This window comes from Salvelinus namaycush, chromosome 20, assembly GCF_016432855.1.
Source record: "Salvelinus namaycush isolate Seneca chromosome 20, SaNama_1.0, whole genome shotgun sequence".
Taxonomy (NCBI): Eukaryota; Metazoa; Chordata; class Actinopteri; order Salmoniformes; family Salmonidae; genus Salvelinus; species Salvelinus namaycush.
This window is the reverse complement of record NC_052326.1, coordinates 55874415-55895884: the sequence shown is the minus strand read 5'-3', so window position 1 is coordinate 55895884 and position 21470 is coordinate 55874415. Positions and strand designations below refer to the sequence as shown.

Sequence of the window (21470 nt, the reverse complement as noted above, 5' to 3'; positions counted from 1 at the left end):
GCTCAGTTGTAACTCAGTACCCAGCAGGTGCTTATAGAGGCTCTGTTTCGGTTCGATCATTTTTTTAAATAATCACGGTTTTTAATTATATTTGTAGACATTATGTGAGTTGAATGCTGTAGCTACACAGACTAAAACAATTAATAAAACTCCCATGATGGTAGTGACTGTCCATTACTGCTCATCTCTTTTAACCATAATTTATTCACATTACTTTAATATAATATATCAGTTGTTGTTTATATTACATTTGTTTTATTTGATAACTTTATCATTTTATTCCCAAGTCATCATCTCATCTCTATAGAGCTGCTGTCTGACAGAATCACTAAGTCATCTCATCTCTATAGAGCTGCTGTCTGACAGAATCACTAAGTCATCTCATCTCTATAGAGCTGCTGTCTGACAGAATCACTAAGTCATCTCATCTCTATAGAGCTGCTGCCTGACAGAATCACTAAGTCATCTCATCTCTATAGAGCTGCTGTCTGACAGAATCACTAAGTCATCTCCTCTCTATAGAGCTGCTGCCTGACAGAATCACTAAGTCATCTCATCTCTATAGAGCTGCTGTCTGACAGAATCACTAAGTCATCTCATCTCTATAGAGCTGCTGCCTGACAGAATCACTAAGTCATCTCATCTCTATAGAGCTGCTGTCTGACAGAATCACTAAGTCATCTCATCTCTATAGAGCTGCTGTCTGACAGAATCACTAAGTCATCTCATCTCTATAGAGCTGCTGTCTGACAGAATCACTAAGTCATCTCATCTCTATAGAGCTGCTGCCTGCTGTCTGACAGAATCACTAAGTCATCTCATCTCTATAGAGCTGCTGCCTGCTGTCTGACAGAATCACTAAGTCATCTCATCTCTATAGAGCTGCTGTCTGACAGAATCACTAAGTCATCTCATCTCTATAGAGCTGCTGTCTGACAGAATCACTAAGTCATCTCATCTCTATAGAGCTGTTGTCTGACAGAATCACTAAGTCATCTCATCTCTATAGAGCTGCTGTCTGACAGAATCACTAAGTCATCTCATCTCTATAGAGCTGTTGTCTGACAGAATCACTAAGTCATCTCATCTCTATATAGCTGCTGTGTGCTGTCTGACAGAATCACTATAGTAGTAGTTGTTTAAAAAATGAAAAAATAATTGACATTTAATTTAATCGCCCAGCTCTCCTCTCCTCCTTATCCCCCTATTCTCTTCTCCCCTCCTCCCCTCCTCTTCTTGCTCCTCCTCTCCTCTCCCCCTCTCCTCTCACCCTCTCCTCCCACCCTCTCCCTCTCCTTTCCCCTCTCATCCTTCTCTCCTCTCCTCCCCCTCTCCTCTCCTCCTCATCTCTTCTCTCCTTTCTTCTCCTCTCCCTCTCTCCTCCCTTGTAAAGGGTAAAATACATGATTAATGAATAAAGGTTGTTCCAGATGAGAAAAAATCTACTCCATAGTGTGGAAATGATATAGAAGGAATGCCTTGCTTGACTCAGGACATCTACTAAACATGATTTGTATTTAAAGGGATGTTAAGTGGATTGAACCAGCTGGTAAATAAATGATAGAATGTAGTAGTTTGTAGATTACAGATCTGAATTTGATTCGGTAATGGATGGTAGAGTAGAAAAGACATACGTCATAAAAACATAGACATTGTAAGTGAAAAGATGATTAAAATGTTGTGCCAAGAATGTGTGTGAATATAATACTTTTTTAAAAATTTGACCTACAAATTGATGAACATTGTACATTTTTTGGTTCTTATTTAACTTGAACTGTTAATGCTAATGTACATGGTCTGTGTGTGTGTCTCTGTCTAGGTGTGGAACTCATACTTCAGTCTGGCTGTTCTATACATCAACCAGCCCAGCCTACAATTAGAGAGCACCACACCAGCCAAGAGGAAGAATGTGTTGGACAAGTAAGGCTCCTCACAGAGTTGCTGCTCACTCCCTAACATCATTTACTATTTTTGTCTGTACACAGCAGCTACAATGTTTGCTGAAAAGGAGCTACTTACAGTGTTTGTAAAGGAGGATGAACTTTAAGTCACTGAGGCAAGATCTGGCTTGGTGGTCCGGGGCGGCAGGGTAGCCTAGTGGTTAGAGCGCTGGACTAGTAACCGAAAGGTTGCAAGTTCAAATCCCCGAGCTGACAAGGTACAAATCTGTCGTTCTGCCCCTGAACAGGCAGTTAACCCACTGTTCCTAGGCCGTCATTGAAAAATAAGAATTTGTTCTTAACTGACTTGCCTAGTTAAATAAAATTAAAAATAAAAAAAAAGGTAAAATTTGTAAGTTGCTCTGGATAAGAGCGTCTGCTAAATGACTTAAATGTAAATGGTGGCTCTCAGGTAGCCTAGGGTTCAGGTAGCCCAGGGTTCAGGTAGCCCAGAGTTCAGGTAGCCCAGGGTTCAGGTAGCCCAGGGTTCAGGTAGCCCAGGGTTCAGGTAGCCCAAAGGTCTGGGTTTTAATCATGTAATATTGGTTATGTGAGACAATGATCATCACATCAGTTGAACCCCTTCGTTCAGGCAAACACCATTTAAATTAATCTGTCAATCACGATGAGCAAGACTCATTTTCTCTGAAAGATGTTTAATTTGACGGTGATGTTGAGAGTGTGAGAGTGATAGCAGGTGTATCAGACAAGACTTAGTGACCTACTTTCAGAAGCCATCAAAAGGTCTTTCCTTAATACCCCAGGATGTGTTATCTCTCTGTCCATGCCGGTGCACACTCTCTCTCTCTCTCTCTCTCTCTCTCTCTCTCTGTATCCTACTCTCTCTCTCTCTCTCTCTCTCTCTCTCGCTCTGTATCCTACTCTCTCTCTCTCTCTCTGTATCCTACTCTCTCTCTCTCTCACTCTCTGTTTCTCTCTCTCACTCTCTCTCTCTTACTCTGTTTCTCTATTTGTCTCTCTCTCTTTCTCTGTCTCTCTCTCTCTATTTATCTTTCTCTCTCTCTCTCCCTCCATCTCTCTCTTTCTTTTTTTGTAGGGTTTGCTTAATGTTTCATAAGGAAATTACAAACTACAGAAGCCTTTTTTCAACCTCAAATACACTACAAGTTTAAAATGACCTGATCAAATTAAGATCCTACATCTATATGGAGCTGTTTCCCATAGAGACGTCAGAGTTATCTCCCAAATGGCACCCTATTGCCTTTATAGTGCACTACTTTTGACCAAGGCCCATTTGGTAGTAGTGCACTAAATAAGGAATAGGGTGCCATTTTGGATGCACGACAGAACACCAGCTATTGGTCTTTCAACACTGTTGAGCTGTGCTGCGTGTAGAGTTTGTATCAACACTGGCCTTGCGTGCTCCAGTCTGTAGGCTAGCCTGCCCGATGCCCGTCTGTGTTCAAAGCTTTCATAACACATTAGCTAGATAAGACGACTTGTATGTGTGATTATGTTTGTGTGTGTGTGTGTGTGTGTGTGTGTGTGTGTGTGTGTGTGTGTGTGTGTGTGTGTGTGTGTGTGTGTGTGTGTGTGTGTGTGTGTGTGTATTTTAAATGCGTTGGCCATGGCAGGGGGTCTCTCTCTCTGCTGAGCCCATCCCAGGCAATAATCCCAACATGCTAAATCTTGGATTATCTTCTCCCATTTAGCCAGGGTTTAGTTTATTTCTGCACGCAGCACATCTCTCTCATTCTGTCTTCTCTTACTTCATTTTTTTTCTTTCTTTCCTTCTGTTTTGTGTTATTCCTTTCTCTTTCTCACGTTGCCTTGTTCACTTCCTGTTTCTCACGTTGCCTTGTTCACTTCCTGTTTCTCACGTTGCCTTGTTCACTTCCTGTTTCTCACGTTGCCTTGTTCACTTCCTGTTTCTCACGTTGCCTTGTTCACTTCCTGTTTCTCACGTTGCCTTGTTCACTTCCTGTTTCTCACGTTGCCTTGTTCACTTCCTGTTTCTCACATTGCCTTGTTCACTTCCTGTTTCTCACGTTGCCTTGTTCACTTCCTGTTTCTCACGTTGCCTTGTTCACTTCCTGTTTCTCACGTTGCCTTGTTCACTTCCTGTTTGTCACACATGTTGTGTGAGGTTTAAGTTTACTCCCCTCACGGTTGAAGCACACACGGTGTAGACTTCTGTAAGTCTGTGTTCATCATGGAATGATGTTCTTCAATCTCAGTACATTTCCTCATCTGTTAACTGGGGGAATACCAATATCCTATAGATAGAATATCCAATACATGTCCACTGTGCTATAGCCAGAGATCTCTGCCTATAACTCTGCACCTGTTGTTTTGTTGCTAGGTATGGTGACATGAGGGTGATGATGGCCTACGAGCTCTTCAGCATGTGGCAGAACCTTGGTGAGTACCCACCATCATTCAGAACCTTGGTGAGTACCCACCATCATTCAGAACCTTGGTGAGACCCACAATCATCCTGAAACGTAGTAACATTTATATTTATTGGGTGGTGGGGGGGTACCCACCATCATTCATTCAGAACCTTGGTGAATACCCACCATCTCTTTTATACACTACATGACCAAAAATGTGGACACCTGCTCGTTGAACATCTCATTCCAAAATCATGGCCATTAATATAGAGTTGGTCCCCCCTTTGCTGCTATAATAGCCTCTACTCTTCTGGGAAGGCTTTCCACTAGATGTTGGAACATTGCTGCTATACCAGCCTCCACTCTTCTGGGAAGGCTTTCCACTAGATGTTGGAACATTGTTGCTGGGATATAAGGGCACAAGGCGAGACCCGGAGGCAGATGGTTTGAGACTTTTGATATTTATTAATAATCCAAAAGGGGTGGGCAAGAGAATGGTTGTGGACAGGTAAAAAGGTCAAAACCAGTTCAGAGTCCAGGAGGTACAGAGTGGCAGGCAGGCTCGAGGTCAGGGCAGGCAGAATGGTCAGGCAGGCGGGTACAGAGTCCAGAAAACAGGCAAGGGTCAAAACCGGGAGGACTAGAAAAAGAGAATAGCAAAGGCAGGAGAACGGGAAAACCGCTGGTTGACTTGGAACATACAAGACGAACTGGCACAGAGAGACAGGAAACACAGGGATAAATACACTGGGGAAAATAAGCGACACCTGGAGGGGGTGGAGACAAGCACAAGGACAGGTGAAACAGATCAAGGTGTGACAGGGGACTTGCTTCCATTCAGCCACAAGAGCATTAGTGAGGTCGGGCACTGATGTTAGGTGATTAGGCCTGGCTCACAGTCGGCGTTCCAATTCAACCCAAAGGTGTTCGATGGGGTCAAGTTCGTCCACACCGATCTCGACAAACCATTTCTATATAGACCTTGCTTTGTGCTCGGGGGCATTGTCATGCTGAAACAGGAAAGGGCCTTCCCCAAACTGTTGCCACAAAGTTGGAAGCACAGATTCGTCTAGAATGTATGCTGTAAAGATTTTCCTTCACTGGAACTAAGGGGCCTAGCCTGAACCATGAAAAACAGCCCCAGACCATTATTCCTCCTCCACCAAACTTTACAGTTGCAACTATGCGTTCGGGCAGATAGCATTCTCCTGGCATCCGCCAAACCCAGATTCGTCCGTCGGACTGCAAGATGGTGAAGCATGATTCATCACTCCAGACAATGTGTTTCCACTGCTTCAGTCCAATGGTGGCGAGCTTTACACCACTCCAGCCAACGCTTGGAATTGTGCATGGTGATCTTAGGCTTGTGTGCAGCTGCTCGGCCATGGAAACCCATTTCATGAAGCTCCCGGCGAACAGCTCTTGTGCTGACGTTGCTTCCAGAGGCAGTTTGGAACTCGGTAGTGAGTGTTGCAACCGAGGACAGACGATTTTTACGCACTACGCCCTTCATCAGTCGGCGGTCCCGTTCTGTGACCTTGTGTGGCCTACCACTTTGCGGCTGAGCCGGTGTTGCTCCTAGACGTTTCCACTTCACAATAACAGCACTTCCAGTTGACCGGGGCAGCTCTAGAAGGGCAGAAATTTGACGAACTGACTTGTTGGACAGGTGGCATCATATGACCGTGCCACGTTGAATGTCACTGAGCTCTTCAGTATGAGCCATTCTACTACCAATGTTTGTCTATGGAGATTGCATGGCTGTGTGCTCGATTCTATACACCTGCCAGCAACGGGTGTGGCTGAAATAGCTGAATCCACATACTTTTGTATATATAGTGTATCTCTCAAACACACACTCCATTTCAGTTGAGCAGACAAGTGTTTTAGCAATACTGACCTCTAAAGGTGATCAGAAGTATTGCAACACAAACATAATTTAAATTGCGTAGAACAGATAACTGCTTACCTATTATCTTACCATGCTTTCCTGTCACACACACAGCATTCTAGTCAAACCACAAACAGACACATTGGATTGTATTGATGTACAGTCTGACTCGTCTTCCTGTCCTCTCCAGGTGAGAACAAGATCCACTTCATCCCAGGTATGATAGGTCCGTTCCTGGGTGTGACCCTGGTGCCTCAGGGGGAGGTCAGAAACATCATGATCCCTATCTTCCACGATATGATGGACTGGGAGCAGAGGAAGAACGGGAACTTCAAACAGGTCAGGGTTCATACCTTATATTTCATCAGGTCAGGGTTCATACCTTATATTTCATCAGGTCAGGGTTCATACCTTACATTTCATCAGGTCAGAGTTCATACCTTATATTTCATCAGGTCAGGGTTCATACCTTATATTTCATCAGGTCAGAGTTCATACCTTATATTTCATCAGGTCAGGGTTCATACCTTATATTTCATCAGGTCAGGGTTCATACCTTACATTTCATCAGGTCAGGGTTCATACCTTATATTTCATCAGGTCAGGGTTCATACCTTATATTTCATCAGGTCAGGGTTCATACCTTATATTTCATCAGGTCAGGGTTCATACCTTACATTTCATCAGGTCAGGGTTCATACCTTACATTTCATCAGGTCAGGGTTCATACCTTATATTTCATCAGGTCAGAGTTCATACCTTATATTTCATCAGGTCAGAGTTCATACCTTATATTTCATCAGGTCAGGGTTCATACCTTATATTTCATCAGGTCAGGGTTCATACCTTATATTTCATCAGGTCAGGGTTCATACCTTACATTTCATCAGGTCAGGGTGCATACCTTATATTTCATCAGGTCAGAGTTCATACCTTATATTGCATCAGGTCAGGGTTCTTTCTAGGGAGTTTTTCCTAGCCACCGTGCTTCTACATCTGCATTGCTTGCTGTTTGGGGTTTTAGGCTGGGTTTCTGTACAGCACTTCGAGATATTAGCTGATGTACGAAGGGCTATATAAAATAAATTTGATTTGATTCATACCTTATATTTCATCAGGTCAGGGTTGCCATTTTTCTTATTTCACAAAAAGTGATTTTTCTCTACTCAAGATGTGCAGCAGAAATGTTCCCTCGGAGACGGTGGTTGGTGTATCGTGTTGACAACCCGCAGATACAACGGTGGAAGAACACTGGTTTACGTCTTGTTGTAACATCACCTGACTTGACTTGTGTTCAGGTGGAGGCAGAGCTGATTGACAAGCTAGACAGTCTGGTGTCTGAGGGGAAAGGAGACGAGAACTACCGAGAACTATTCAGCCTGCTGTAAGTAGAGGAATACACACACACACATATTCAAACACACACACACACACCTACACACACACACACACACACACACAGTAACACCCACTATTATAATAACCTTTTCTTTACCTCCTACCTGTATAACATTGTGTTGTCTCTAACATGTTGGTTTCTACCTCCTACCTTTATAACGTCGTGTTGCCTTTAACTTCTCTGGGGCAGGTGGGACGCAAACGTCCCAACGAATCCAGCCAACATGTCAGATTTCAAAAAGGCTTTTCGGCGAAAGCATAAGATGCTATTATCTGATGACAGCACATCAGTAAACAAACAGAGTAGCATATTTCAACACTGCAAGCACGACACAAAACGCAGAAATAAAATATAAATCATGCCTTACCTTTGACGAAATTATTTTGTTGGCACTCCAATATGTCCCATAAACATCACAAATGGTCCTTTTGTTCGATTAATTCCGTCGATATATATTCAAAATGTCAATTTATTTGGACCGTTTCATCCAGAATGGATGAATTTACTTCATGTGACCCTCATTTACGATAGCCCTACTTCTTCAGTACACAAAGGAATAACCTCAACCGATTTCCAAGGACTGGTGACATCCAGTGGAAGCGGTAGGAACTGCAAGCAAGTCCAACAGAAATCTGGTGTCTCTAAAAAAACTCATTGAAAAGACAGTGACATCAAAAAAATACATATTCTGAATGGTTTGTCCTCAGGGTTTTGCCTGCTACATAAGTTCTGTTATTCTCACAGACATGATTCAAACAGTTTTAGAAACTTCAGAGTGTTTTCTATCCAAATCTACTAATAATATGCATATCTTATATTCTGGGGATGAGTAGCAGGCAGTGGAATTTTGGCATGCTATTTTTCCCGAAAGTGAAAAAGCTGCCCCATGCCCTCAAGATTAACCTGTTGGTTTCTACCTCCTACCTGTATAACGTTGTGTTGTCTCTAACCTGTTGGTTTCTACCTCCTACCTGTATAACGTTGTGTTGTCTCTAACCTGTTGGTTTCTACCTCCTACCTGTATAACGTTGTGTTGTCTCTAACCTGTTGGTTTCTACCTCCTACCTGTATAACGTTGTGTTGTCTCTAACATGTTGGTTTCTACCTCCTACCTGTATAACGTTGTGTTGTCTCTAACATGTTGGTTTCTACCTCCTACCTGTATAACGTTGTGTTGTCTCTAACCTGTTGGTTTCTACCTCCTACCTGTATAACGTTGTGTTGTCTCTAACCTGTTGGTTTCTACCTCCTACCTGTATAACGTTGTGTTGTCTCTAACCTGTTGGTTTCTACCTCCTACCTGTATAACGTTGTGTTGTCTCTAACCTGTTGGTTTCTACCTCCTACCTGTATAACGTTGTGTTGTCTCTAACCTGTTGGTTTCTACCTCCTACCTGTATAACGTTGTGTTGTCTCTAACATGTTGGTTTCTACCTCCTACCTGTATAACGTTGTGTTGTCTCTAACCTGTTGGTTTCTACCTCCTACCTGTATAACGTTGTGTTGTCTCTAACCTGTTGGTTTCTACCTCCTACCTGTATAACGTTGTGTTGTCTCTAACCTGTTGGTTTCTACCTCCTACCTGTATAACGTTGTGTTGTCTCTAACATGTTGGTTTCTACCTCCTACCTGTATAACGTTGTGTTGTCTCTAACCTGTTGGTTTCTACCTCCTACCTGTATAACGTTGTGTTATCTCTAACATGTTGGTTTCTACCTCCTACCTGTATAACGTTGTGTTGTCTCTAACATGTTGGTTTCTACCTCCTACCTGTATAACGTTGTGTTGTCTCTAACATGTTGGTTTCTACCTCCTACCTGTATAACGTTGTGTTATCTCTAACCTGTTGGTTTCTACCTCCTACCTGTATAACGTTGTGTTGTCTCTAACCTGTTGGTTTCTACCTCCTACCTGTATAACGTTGTGTTGTCTCTAACATGTTGGTTTCTACCTCCTACCTGTATAACGTTGTGTTATCTCTAACCTGTTGGTTTCTACCTCCTACCTGTATAACGTTGTGTTGTCTCTAACATGTTGGTTTCTACCTCCTACCTGTATAACGTTGTGTTGTCTCTAACCTGTTGGTTTCTACCTCCTACCTGTATAACGTTGTGTTGTCTCTAACCTGTTGGTTTCTACCTCCTACCTGTATAACGTTGTGTTGTCTCTAACCTGTTGGTTTCTACCTCCTACCTGTATAACGTTGTGTTGTCTCTAACCTGTTGGTTTCTACCTCCTACCTGTATAACGTTGTGTTGTCTCTAACCTGTTGGTTTCTACCTCCTACCTGTATAACGTTGTGTTATCTCTAACATTTTGGTTTCTACCTCCTACCTGTATAACGTTGTGTTGTCTCTAACCTGTTGGTTTCTACCTCCTACCTGTATAACGTTGTGTTGTCTCTAACCTGTTGGTTTCTACCTCCTACCTGTATAACGTTGTGTTGTCTCTAACCTGTTGGTTTCTACCTCCTACCTGTATAACGTTGTGTTGTCTCTAACATGTTGGTTTCTACCTCCTACCTGTATAACGTTGTGTTGTCTCTAACCTGTTGGTTTCTACCTCCTACCTGTATAACGTTGTGTTGTCTCTAACCTGTTGGTTTCTACCTCCTACCTGTATAACGTTGTGTTGTCTCTAACCTGTTGGTTTCTACCTCCTACCTGTATAACGTTGTGTTGTCTCTAACCTGTTGGTTTCTACCTCCTACCTGTATAACGTTGTGTTGTCTCTAACCTGTTGGTTTCTACCTCCTACCTGTATAACGTTGTGTTATCTCTAACCTGTTGGTTTCTACCTCCTACCTGTATAACGTTGTGTTGTCTCTAACCTGTTGGTTTCTACCTCCTACCTGTATAACGTTGTGTTGTCTCTAACCTGTTGGTTTCTACCTCCTACCTGTATAACGTTGTGTTATCTCTAACATGTTGGTTTCTACCTCCTACCTGTATAACGTTGTGTTATCTCTAACCTGTTGGTTTCTACCTCCTACCTGTATAACGTTGTGTTGTCTCTAACCTGTTGGTTTCTACCTCCTACCTGTATAACGTTGTGTTGTCTCTAACCTGTTGGTTTCTACCTCCTACCTGTATAACGTTGTGTTATCTCTAACATGTTGGTTTCTACCTCCTACCTGTATAACGTTGTGTTGTCTCTAACATGTTGGTTTCTACCTCCTACCTGTATAACGTTGTGTTGTCTCTAACCTGTTGGTTTCTACCTCCTACCTGTATAACGTTGTGTTGTCTCTAACATGTTGGTTTCTACCTCCTACCTGTATAACGTTGTGTTGTCTCTAACATGTTGGTTTCTACCTCCTACCTGTATAACGTTGTGTTGTCTCTAACCTGTTGGTTTCTACCTCCTACCTGTATAACGTTGTGTTGTCTCTAACATGTTGGTTTCTACCTCCTACCTGTATAACGTTGTGTTATCTCTAACATGTTGGTTTCTACCTCCTACCTGTATAACGTTGTGTTGTCTCTAACCTGTTGGTTTCTACCTCCTACCTGTATAACGTTGTGTTGTCTCTAACCTGTTGGTTTCTACCTCCTACCTGTATAACGTTGTGTTGTCTCTAACCTGTTGGTTTCTACCTCCTACCTGTATAACGTTGTGTTGTCTCTAACCTGTTGGTTTCTACCTCCTACCTTTTTATAACGCTCTTTTTGCTTGCCTGTCTTTCTGCTGCGTGTGGGATTAGAACCCAGCTCTTTGGGCCTTACCCCAGGTGAGATAACCCACCTCTAACAGTCTACTGCCCCTAACTCCTCTCTACATCCTGTCACATGACGTACTGCTATGTGTACATGACATTCATCACTCATACTTGACCTTGGTCTATTGATTGATATATCATCTGTGTGCCTTGACGTTGTCTATAGGTTCATTACTCAAAGCAAGCCTTGGTGTATTTATTAAGTCATATGTTTGTTTCTCTCTTTGTTTACAGCCTGCTGGAGAAGATCGAGCAGGAGACTTGGAGGGAGACGGGAATCTCCTTCGTCACCTCTGTCACACGGCTGATGGAACGTCTGCTGGACTACAGGTAGTACAGGATAGGTCCTTGTTATTGTAACAACAGCACGTCTGCTGGACTACAGGTAGTACAGGATAGGTCCTTGTTATTGTAACAACAGCACGTCTGCTGGACTACAGGTAGTACAGGATAGGTCCTTGTTATTGTAACAACACCACGTCTGCTGGACTACAGGTAGTACAGGATAGGTCCTTGTTATTGTAACAACAGCACGTCTGCTGGACTACAGGTAGTACAGGATAGGTCCTTGTTATTGTAACAACAGCACGTCTGCTGGACTACAGGTAGTACAGGATAGGTCCTTGTTATTGTAACAACAGCACGTCTGCTGGACTACAGGTAGTACAGGATAGGTCCTTGTTATTGTAACAACAGCACGTCTGCTGGACTACAGGTAGTACAGGATAGGTCCTTGTTATTGTAACAACAGCACGTCTGCTGGACTACAGGTAGTACAGGATAGGTCCTTGTTATTGTAACAACAGCACGTCTGCTGGACTACAGGTAGTACAGGATAGGTCCTTGTTATTGTAACAACAGCACGTCTGCTGGACTACAGGTAGTACAGGATAGGTCCTTGTTATTGTAACAACAGCACGTCTGCTGGACTACAGGTAGTACAGGATAGGTCCTTGTTATTGTAACAACAGCACGTCTGCTCAGAGACGGTAGAGTTCAGCACATGAGAGCAGGAGACTCTCCACACGGTAAATAAATAACTGGATGTGGTCTTCTCTCTGTTTAGGGACTGCATGAAAGGAGACGAGACAGAGAACAAGAAGATTGGCTGTACTGTCAACCTGTTGGTAAGATATTATAGACTCTGGCTGTACTGTCAACCTGTTGGTAAGATACTATAGACTCTGACTACAGATACCTCATCTGCACCAACGATTACAACATAACTGTCACTGTGTCAGGCTGAGAAAGTGGAAACAGAAATAGCAGAGGCACTGCAGGACTGTTTTTCTTATTTTGTGCCTGTTTGTTCCCTAGAACTTCTACAAGTCAGAGATCAACAAGGAGGAGATGTACATCCGCTACATCCACAAGCTGTGTGGCATGCACCTTCAGGCTGAGAACTACACAGGTAATACTACACCCACAAGCTGTGTGGCATGCACCTTCAGGCTGAGAACTACACAGGTAATACTACACCCACAAGCTGTGTGACATGCACCTTCAGGCAACTACACAGGTAATACTACATCCACAAGCTGTGTGGCATGCACCTTCAGGCTGAGAACTACACAGGTAATACTATATCCACAAGCTGTGTGACATGCACCTTCAGGCTGAGAACTACACAGGTAATACTACACCCACAAGCTGTGTGGCATGCACCTCCAGGCTGACAACTACACAGGTAATACTACATCCACAAGCTGTGTGGCATGCACCTCCAGGCTGACAACTACACAGGTAATACTACATCCACAAGCTGTGTGGCATGCACCTCCAGGCTGACAACTACACAGGTAATACTATATCCACAAGCTGTGTGGCATGCACCTTCAGGCTGAGAACTACACAGGTAATACTACACCCACAAGCTGTGTGGCATGCACCTCCAGGCTGACAACTACACAGGTAATACTACATCCACAAGCTGTGTGGCATGCACTTTCAGGCTGACAACTACACAGGTAATACTACATCCACAAGCTGTGTGGCATGCACCTTCAGGCTGAGAACTACACAGGTAATACTACACCCACAAGCTGTGTGCCATGCACCTTCAGGCTGAGAACTACACAGGTAATACTAGATCCACAAGCTGTGTGGCATGCACCTTCAGGCTGAGAACTACACAGGTAATACTACACCCACAAGCTGTGTGGCATGCACCTCCAGGCAACTACACAGGTAATACTAGATCCACAAGCTGTGTGGCATGCACTTTCAGGCTGACAACTACACAGGTAATACTACATCCACAAGCTGTGTGGCATGCACCTTCAGGCTGACAACTACACAGGTAATACTACATCCACAAGCTGTGTGGCATGCACCTTCAGGCTGAGAACTACACAGGTAATACTATATCCACAAGCTGTGTGACATGCACCTTCAGGCTGAGAACTACACAGGTAATACTACACCCACAAGCTGTGTGACATGCACCTTCAGGCTGAGAACTACACAGGTAATACTACACCCACAAGCTGTGTGCCATGCACCTTCAGGCTGAGAACTACACAGGTAATACTAGATCCACAAGCTGTGTGGCATGCACCTTCAGGCTGAGAACTACACAGGTAATACTACACCCACAAGCTGTGTGGCATGCACCTTCAGGCTGAGAACTACACAGGTTAGATACTCACACACAAACCTATTCACTCACAAAGGGAATGAGCGTGCTAGCTATCACCTGTGGAATAACCTGTACTTCTAACATGGCTATGCTTTACTGCTACAGATGTAGGATCTTCATTTGATTACTATTTTGTTGCTGAGAATTTTCCTACACAACAGTAAATGTAACTTGTAGTTTATTTGAGGTTTAAAAATACTTTTAAAGTTGGTAACTTTCACTTCAAAATGTCAGACTTGATTTGCCCTAATGATCAATGTATCAACCCTTACAAAAATATCCATTAATTATAATCCACATAATAATGACTTTCCTGCTGCAGCAAACTGGCTCAAATTAAGATCCTACATCTGCATAGATACACTCAATATGGTCGCCGGAATGTCCCTTCTAGTGACTCTCTTTCTATAATTCTAGAGAGGCTGAGTTCTCCCTGCTGGGTTTGGTCCCTAGAACTGTACTATCAATCTGAGGGAGTTCCTCCACTACCCAGCTATATGTTGTTCACTATGATGTATACACACTATATGTCTGTACGTTACTCTACAGAGGCTGCGTTCACTCTGCTGTTGTACTGGGAGCTGCTGCATTGGGAGGAGAGGCCTCTGAGGGAGTTCCTCCACTACCCAGGCCAGAGCGAGTGGCATCGCAAAGAGGGCCTCTGTCGTAAGGTCATCAACTACTTCAACAAGGGCAAGGTAGGTGGCAGAACACAATGGAACACTAAAGTGTCATCAATCGTTTCCTCTCATAATCAATCAATCAATCAACCCATTAACTCATGAACCAACAGCTATAGCAGTATTTGTCCGTATTGAAAACAAACAAATTACTGATTAACTAATTACTGATTAATTGTGTGTTTCTTCAGTGCTGGGAGTATGGGATACCGCTGTGCAGAGAGCTGGCTTACCAGTATGAGACCTTGTACGACTACCAAAGCCTCAGCTGGATAAGGGTAATTAGATGTAGTACATGACTGATGTTTGTGGATTTTCATGACCCAGATTTTCACCAAATGTCAAAGGGAGATTTGCACAGAAATGTAGGATTCAGACTTTTGTTTTGTCAGAAAATGTAGGATTCAGACTTTTGTTTTGTCAGAAAATGTAGGATTCAGACTTTTGTTTTGTCAGAAAATGTAGGATTCAGACTTTTGTTTTGTCAGAAAATGTAGGATTCAGCCTTTTGTTTTGTCAGAAAATGGAGGCAGCGTACTATGACAACATCATGGAGCAGCAGCGTCTAGAACCAGAGTTCTTCAGGGTGGGCTTCTACGGACGCAAGTTCCCCTTCTTCCTAAGAGTGAGTCAATCCATACTCCCAAATCACACCCTATTCCCTTTATAGTGCACTACTTATTTAGGCCACATCCCAAATGACTCCCTATTCCCTATGTTGTGCACTACTTCTGTTCTGGCCAGAGTAAGTCAATCCTACTGCATAGGTAAGATCCCAAATGAAACTCTATACCCTACCCTAGATAGTGCACTATTTCTGCCCAGAACCACATAAGGAATAGAGTGTAATTTGAGATACAATCAATGTCCTTATAATTTGCCACTGAATGAGATAAGTAACATTATGTTCTTTATTGAGACTCATATTGTATAGAGTGAATATTATTCTGTTCAGAATATTCTAGTTCTTATTGAGACTCATATTGTATAGAGTGAATATTATTCTGTTCAGAATATTCTAGTTGTTACTCATCCCAGGATGTGTCCCCTAACAGAACAAGGAGTTTGTCTGCCGTGGTCATGACTACGAACGTTTAGAAGCCTTCCAGCAAAGGATGCTGGGAGAATTCCCACAAGCCATTGCCATGCAACACCCCAACCAACCAGACGAGGCCATTTTACAGTGTGACGCCCAGTGTATCCTTCTACAATAAAGTTGGAAACCGGAGCTTTAGTATGTGTGTGTGTGTGTGTGTGTGTGTGTGTGTGTGTGTGTGTGTCTGTGTGCATGTGCATAATGTGTATGTGATCGTGTCCCTATGCCTTCCCCAAAAAACCTGCCTTCCACCCGAACTGTGTTCCTTCACACGCCACCCCTCAGACCTCCAGATCTACGCTGTTTCAGCGGTACCCGAGAACGTCGACGTTCTCCAGATGGACCGGGTTCCAGACCGCATCAAGAGCTTCTACCGAGTCAACAACGTGCGCCGCTTTCGCTACGACCGGCCCTTCCACAAAGGATCCAAAGACCGTGAGAACGAGTTCAAGAGCTTGTGGATCGAGAGGACTACGCTGATCCTCACACATCCTCTTCCTGGTATTTCCCGCTGGTTTGAGGTGGAGAAGAGAGAGCTGGTGAGTGACACTATACACCACCATTTCCCAAACTCATCATCAACCTTTTGATTATTATGAATCTGGTGTGTAGTGCTCGGGCAAAATGTGCACCCCTTGGAGTCCACAGGATCGAGTTTGGGAAACGTAGCTATACACTAATGACGATATCAGTGCCACTGTGTTACCGATGACCTGCTTTTGTACAGCAGATGAAAATAAGTGCTAAAAATCTGTCACATGCTGTAATGAGGATGTGTAACATAACATAACATAACATAGCGTAGCATAACATACTGTGGCTTGCGAAAGTATTCACCCCCTTGGCAATTTTCCTATTTTGTTGCCTTACAACCTGGAACTAAAATAGATTTTTTGGGGGGGGTTGTATCATTTGATTTATACAACATGCCTACCACTTTGAAGATGCAAAATATTTTTTGTGAAACAAACAAGAAATAAGACAAAAAAACAGAACTTGAGCCTGCATAACTATCCCCCCCCCCCCCCCCCCAAAGTCAATACTTTGTAGAGCCACCAAGTCTCTTAGGGTGTGTCTATATAAGCTTGGCACATCCAGCCACTGGGATTTTTGCCATTCTTCAAGGCAAAACTGCTCCAGCTCCTTCAAGTTGGATGGGTTCCGCTGGTTCCACCAGCAATCTTTAAGTCATACCACAAATACTCAATTGGATTGAGGTCTGGGCTTTGACTAGGCCATTCCAAGACATTTAAATGTTTCCCTTAAACCACTCAAGTGTTGCTTTAGCAGTATGCTTAGGGTCATTGTCCTGCTGGAAGGTGAACCTCCGTCCCAGTCTCAAATCTCTGGAAGACTGAAACAGGTTTCCCTCAAGAATTTCCCTGTATTTAGCGCCATCCATCATTCCTTCAATTCTGTCCAGTTTCCCAGTCCCTGCCAATGAAAAACATCCCCACAGCATGATGCTGCCACCACCATGCTTCACTATGGGGATGATGTTCTCGGGGTGATGTGAGCTGTTTGGTTTGTGCCAGACATAGTGTTTTCCTTGATGGCCAAAAAGCTCAATTTTAGTCTCATCTGACCAGAGTACCTTCTTCCATATGTTTGGGGAGTCTCCCACATGCCTTTTTGGTGAACACTAAACATGTTTGCTTATTTTTTTCTTTAAGCAATGGTATTTTTCTGGCCACTCTTCCGTAAGCCCAGGTCTGTGGAGTGTACGGCTTAAAGTGATCCTATGGACAGATACTTCAATCTTCGCTGGGGAGCTTTGCAGCTCCTTCAGGGTTATCGTTGGTCTCTTTGTTTCCTCTCTGATTAATGCCCTCCTTGCCTGATCCATGAGTTTTGGTGGGCGGCCCTTTCTTGGCAGGTTTGTTGTGGTGCCATATTCTTTCCATTTCTTAATAATGGATTTAATGGTGCTCCGTGGGATGTTCAAGGTTTATTTTTTTTAACCCAACCCTGATCTGTACTCCTTGGTCTTCATGGTGCCGCTTGCTTGGTGGTGTTGCAGACTCTGGGGCCTTTCAGAACAGATATATACTGAGCTCATGTGACAGATCATGTGACACTTAGATTGCACACAGGTGGACTATTTAACTAATTGTGTGACTTCTGAAGGTAATTGGTTGCACCAGATCTTATTTAGGGACTTCATAGCAAAGGGGATGAATAAATATGCACGCACCACTTTTCCGTATTTCATATTTTAGAATATGTTTGAAACAAGTTTTTTTTTTTTACTTCACCAATTTGGACTATTTTGTGTGTGTCCATTACATTAAATCCAAATAAAAATCTATTTAAATTATAGGTTGGAAAAATGTAGGAAAAAAATAGGAAAAATAGGAAAAACGTCAAGGGGGTGAATAGTTTTGCAAGGCACCGTAATGTAGCATCGCGTAACATAACGTAACATAACATAACGTAGCATAGCGTAATGTAATGTTGCGTAACGTAGCATAGCGTAGCATTTCATAGCATAGCATAACGTAACATAACGTAACATAACAGAACGTAGCATAGCGTAATGTAATGTTGCGTAACGTAGCATAGCGTAGCATTTCATAGCATAGCATAACGTAACATAACATAGCATACCATAACGTAGCATAACGTAACGTAACGTAACATAACGTAACATAACAGAACGTAGCATAGCGTAATGTAATGTTGCGTAACGTAGCATAGCGTAGCATTTCATAGCATAGCATAACGTAACATAACATAGCATACCATAACGTAGCATAACGTAACATAATATAACGTGGCATTGGGCAGCATACCGTGTAATGAAACAAGCAGGGAGCAGGTCTCGAACCCTCGACATTCTAGCCCGAGGTCCGGCGCGCTATCGACTGTGCCGTAAAAGCATGCTCGTGCTGCAGAGTCGATTTCCGCGGTTATAAACGCAGGGTCGTTACACTAATATAACATGGCATTGGGTAGCATAGCGTAGCATAACGTAGGATAACGTAATGTAACATGAAAGTAAATTGCCTATTGTATTCTTTTTCTTCTCGTTTTTCTTCTTATTGAACGTCAGTCTCCAGGGCTGTTATATTTTGGTGGTGGCAGCACTGCCACTAGACCAAGTCCAAAAATGCACTGTTACAGTACTTCTATTGTGTTTTTACCAGATTGAGGTGAGTCCTCTGGAGAATGCCATCTACGTGGTGGAGAACAAGAACCATGAGCTGCGGACCCTGATCAGCCAGTACCAACACAAGCAGCTCCATGGCAACATCAACCTGCTCTCCATGTGTCTCAATGGGGTCATTGACGCTGCCGTCAACGGGGGCATCGCTAGATACCAGGAGGTAATGAAACCATGGCTGAATGAATTCTCTCATACTTTTTCATTGCTCACACAAGCTATTCGACATGATATTGCAGTAGGTTGCACTCTGTCTTTCCTTAAAAACAAAAAAAGTAAAATGTTAATCCTATCCAGAGTTGTACTTCCATCTCCTGAAATGTTCATGTACGTTTTTGCTTGCCCTCTACTCTGGTTGGTTGTCGATTCGCTGGCTGTCTCATCACTTCCTGTTTTGGGTCTTGTCTCTCCCCCAGGCCTTCTTTGATAAGGAGTACATCGGCAGTCACACAGAGGACACAGAGAAGATCACTTCTCTCAAAGACCTCATGCAGGAACAGGTGAGCGAAACACCTTGAACAAGAGACTGGAGTTTTCTCTGGTCCGGTATGGCAGCAGAGACTGGAGTTTTCTCTGGTCCGGTATGGCAGCAGAGACTGGAGTTTTCTCTGGTCCGGTATGGCAGCAGAGACTGGAGTTTTCTCTGGTCCGGTATGGCAGCAGAGACTGGAGTTTTCTCTGGTCCGGTATGGCAGCAGAGACTGGGGTTTTCTCTGGTCCGGTATGGCAGCAGAAACGGGAGTTTTCTCTGGTCCGGTATGGCAGCAGAAACTGGAGTTTTCTGTGGTCCGGTATGGCAGCAGAGACTGGAGTTTTCTCTGGTCCGGTATGGCAGCAGAGACTGGGGTTTTCTCTGGTCCGGTATGGCAGCAGAAACGGGAGTTTTCTCTGGTCCGGTATGGCAGCAGAAACTGGAGTTTTCTCTGGTCCGGTATGGCAGCAGAAACTGGAGTTTTCTCTGGTCCGGTATGGCAGCAGAGACTGGAGTTTTCTCTGGTCCGGTATGGCAGCAGAGACTGGAGTTTTCTCTGGTCCAGTATGGCAGCAGAGACTGGAGTTTTCTCTGGTCCGGTATGGCAGCAGAGACTGGAGTTTTCTCTGGTCCGGTATGGCAGCATTACCAACTGCCTTATCTAATGTGGTCTCTTTGTGTGAACAGTGAATGCACAACATTATATTCTAGTATGTTGTGGTTGAGTTAAAGCAATTTGGTAAAAGTGCTGTATCTAAATATGTTTTTAAAGTAAAGTAATTTGTTGAAACCTGGCAATTAACCAAGTTTGTTTGTTCAAATATCTGCTGTTGTAGGTTCACATCCTGGGGGCGGGGCTTGCGGTCCATGACAAGCTGGTGCACCCTGAAATGCGTCCCCTGCACAAGAAACTAATAGACCAGTTCCAAATGATGAGGAGCAGTCTCTATGTAAGTGGCTTTTTTCAGGCATCTCTTAAAGGGGTATTGTGAGATTTTGGCAAGTAAGCCCTTTTTTTTGCACCTAACTACTCATGGATACCATTGTTATGTCTGTGTGTAGTTTGAAGTTAGTTTCAACTGATTGTGCTTCCAACTTCCTTAAAACTACACACAGAGACAAAAAATGGCATCCATGAGTTCATCTGACTCTGGGTAAGTAGAGAGAGAAAAAGGGCTTAATTGGGTAAGTAGAGAAGAAAAAGGGCTTAATTTCCAGAATCTCTTTAAAGATGTCTTCTTTGTGACTTATCCCACTAGTGTCTGGTGAAGTTGTCTCTAAAAGGCATTTCGGCAGGTATTCCTTCAGGCTGATTCCTAAGTGGGCTAACACTGTCTTGTGACATGCAGGAGAGCCGGTTCAAACCCAGTCAGTCACAAGGGCGATATTTAAATAGGGAGTGGAAAAGCTATCCTTAGAAAGGCTATGAGAAAGGCTATTGAACGATATTCTTATTCGGGCCAAATGATTTTTTTTTTTGTCACACTCACTTCTAACGTGTTATGCACATCCTGTGAGCATCATCGAGGGGAACAGAAGGCATGATGATGTTCTAGAGAGCTTTCAGAATGGGCTCATTATACCTTAAAGCCTAAACGGTTAAAATGCTAGATCCAAATTCATTGGAAGAAAATCAATTTAACATGCCACAGGTAGCCTAGTGGTTAGAGTGTAGAGGCGGCAGGTAGCCTAGTGGTTAGAGTGTAGAGGCGGCAGGTAGCCTAGTGGTTAGAGTGTAGAGGCGGCAGGTAGCCTAGTGGTTAGAGCGTTGGGTCAGTAACCGGAAGGTTGCTGGATCGTATCCTAGAGCTGACAAGGTACAAATGTGTCGTTCTGCTCCTGAGCAAGGCAGTTAACCCACTGTTCCCTGGGCGCTGAAGATGTCGATTGAGGCAGACTTCCGCACCTCTATGATTCAGAGGGGTTGGGTTAAATGCGGAAGACACATTTCAGTTGAATACATTCAGTTGGACAACTGACTAGGTATCCCACATTGGCTTCAGAAACTGCCAGAAACCTGTTTACCTTCCCACAACACACAGAGTGGACAACTCCCTCTGTTTTTATTCTATATGTTCTCTTCTTCCTCACCTGGCTGGCAAAGTACCAGGATGTTGTA

At 43.5% G+C, this 21470-nt stretch overlaps 1 protein-coding gene across 1 annotated transcript in view; it reads left to right on the top strand.

Annotated features, from left to right (window-relative positions):
* Positions 1-21470, top strand: part of LOC120064879 (dedicator of cytokinesis protein 3-like) — a 112055-nt gene that overhangs the window by 68545 nt on the left and 22040 nt on the right. The window contains 16 exon segments of the mRNA XM_039015471.1: positions 1820-1920; positions 4264-4322; positions 6376-6524; positions 7484-7569; positions 11288-11314; positions 11537-11632; positions 12369-12429; positions 12620-12713; positions 14490-14638; positions 14812-14898; positions 15141-15245; positions 15676-15817; positions 16002-16255; positions 18863-19042; positions 19296-19379; positions 20188-20301. Coding sequence (XP_038871399.1) covers positions 1820-1920; positions 4264-4322; positions 6376-6524; positions 7484-7569; positions 11288-11314; positions 11537-11632; positions 12369-12429; positions 12620-12713; positions 14490-14638; positions 14812-14898; positions 15141-15245; positions 15676-15817; positions 16002-16255; positions 18863-19042; positions 19296-19379; positions 20188-20301 — 1788 coding nt within the window.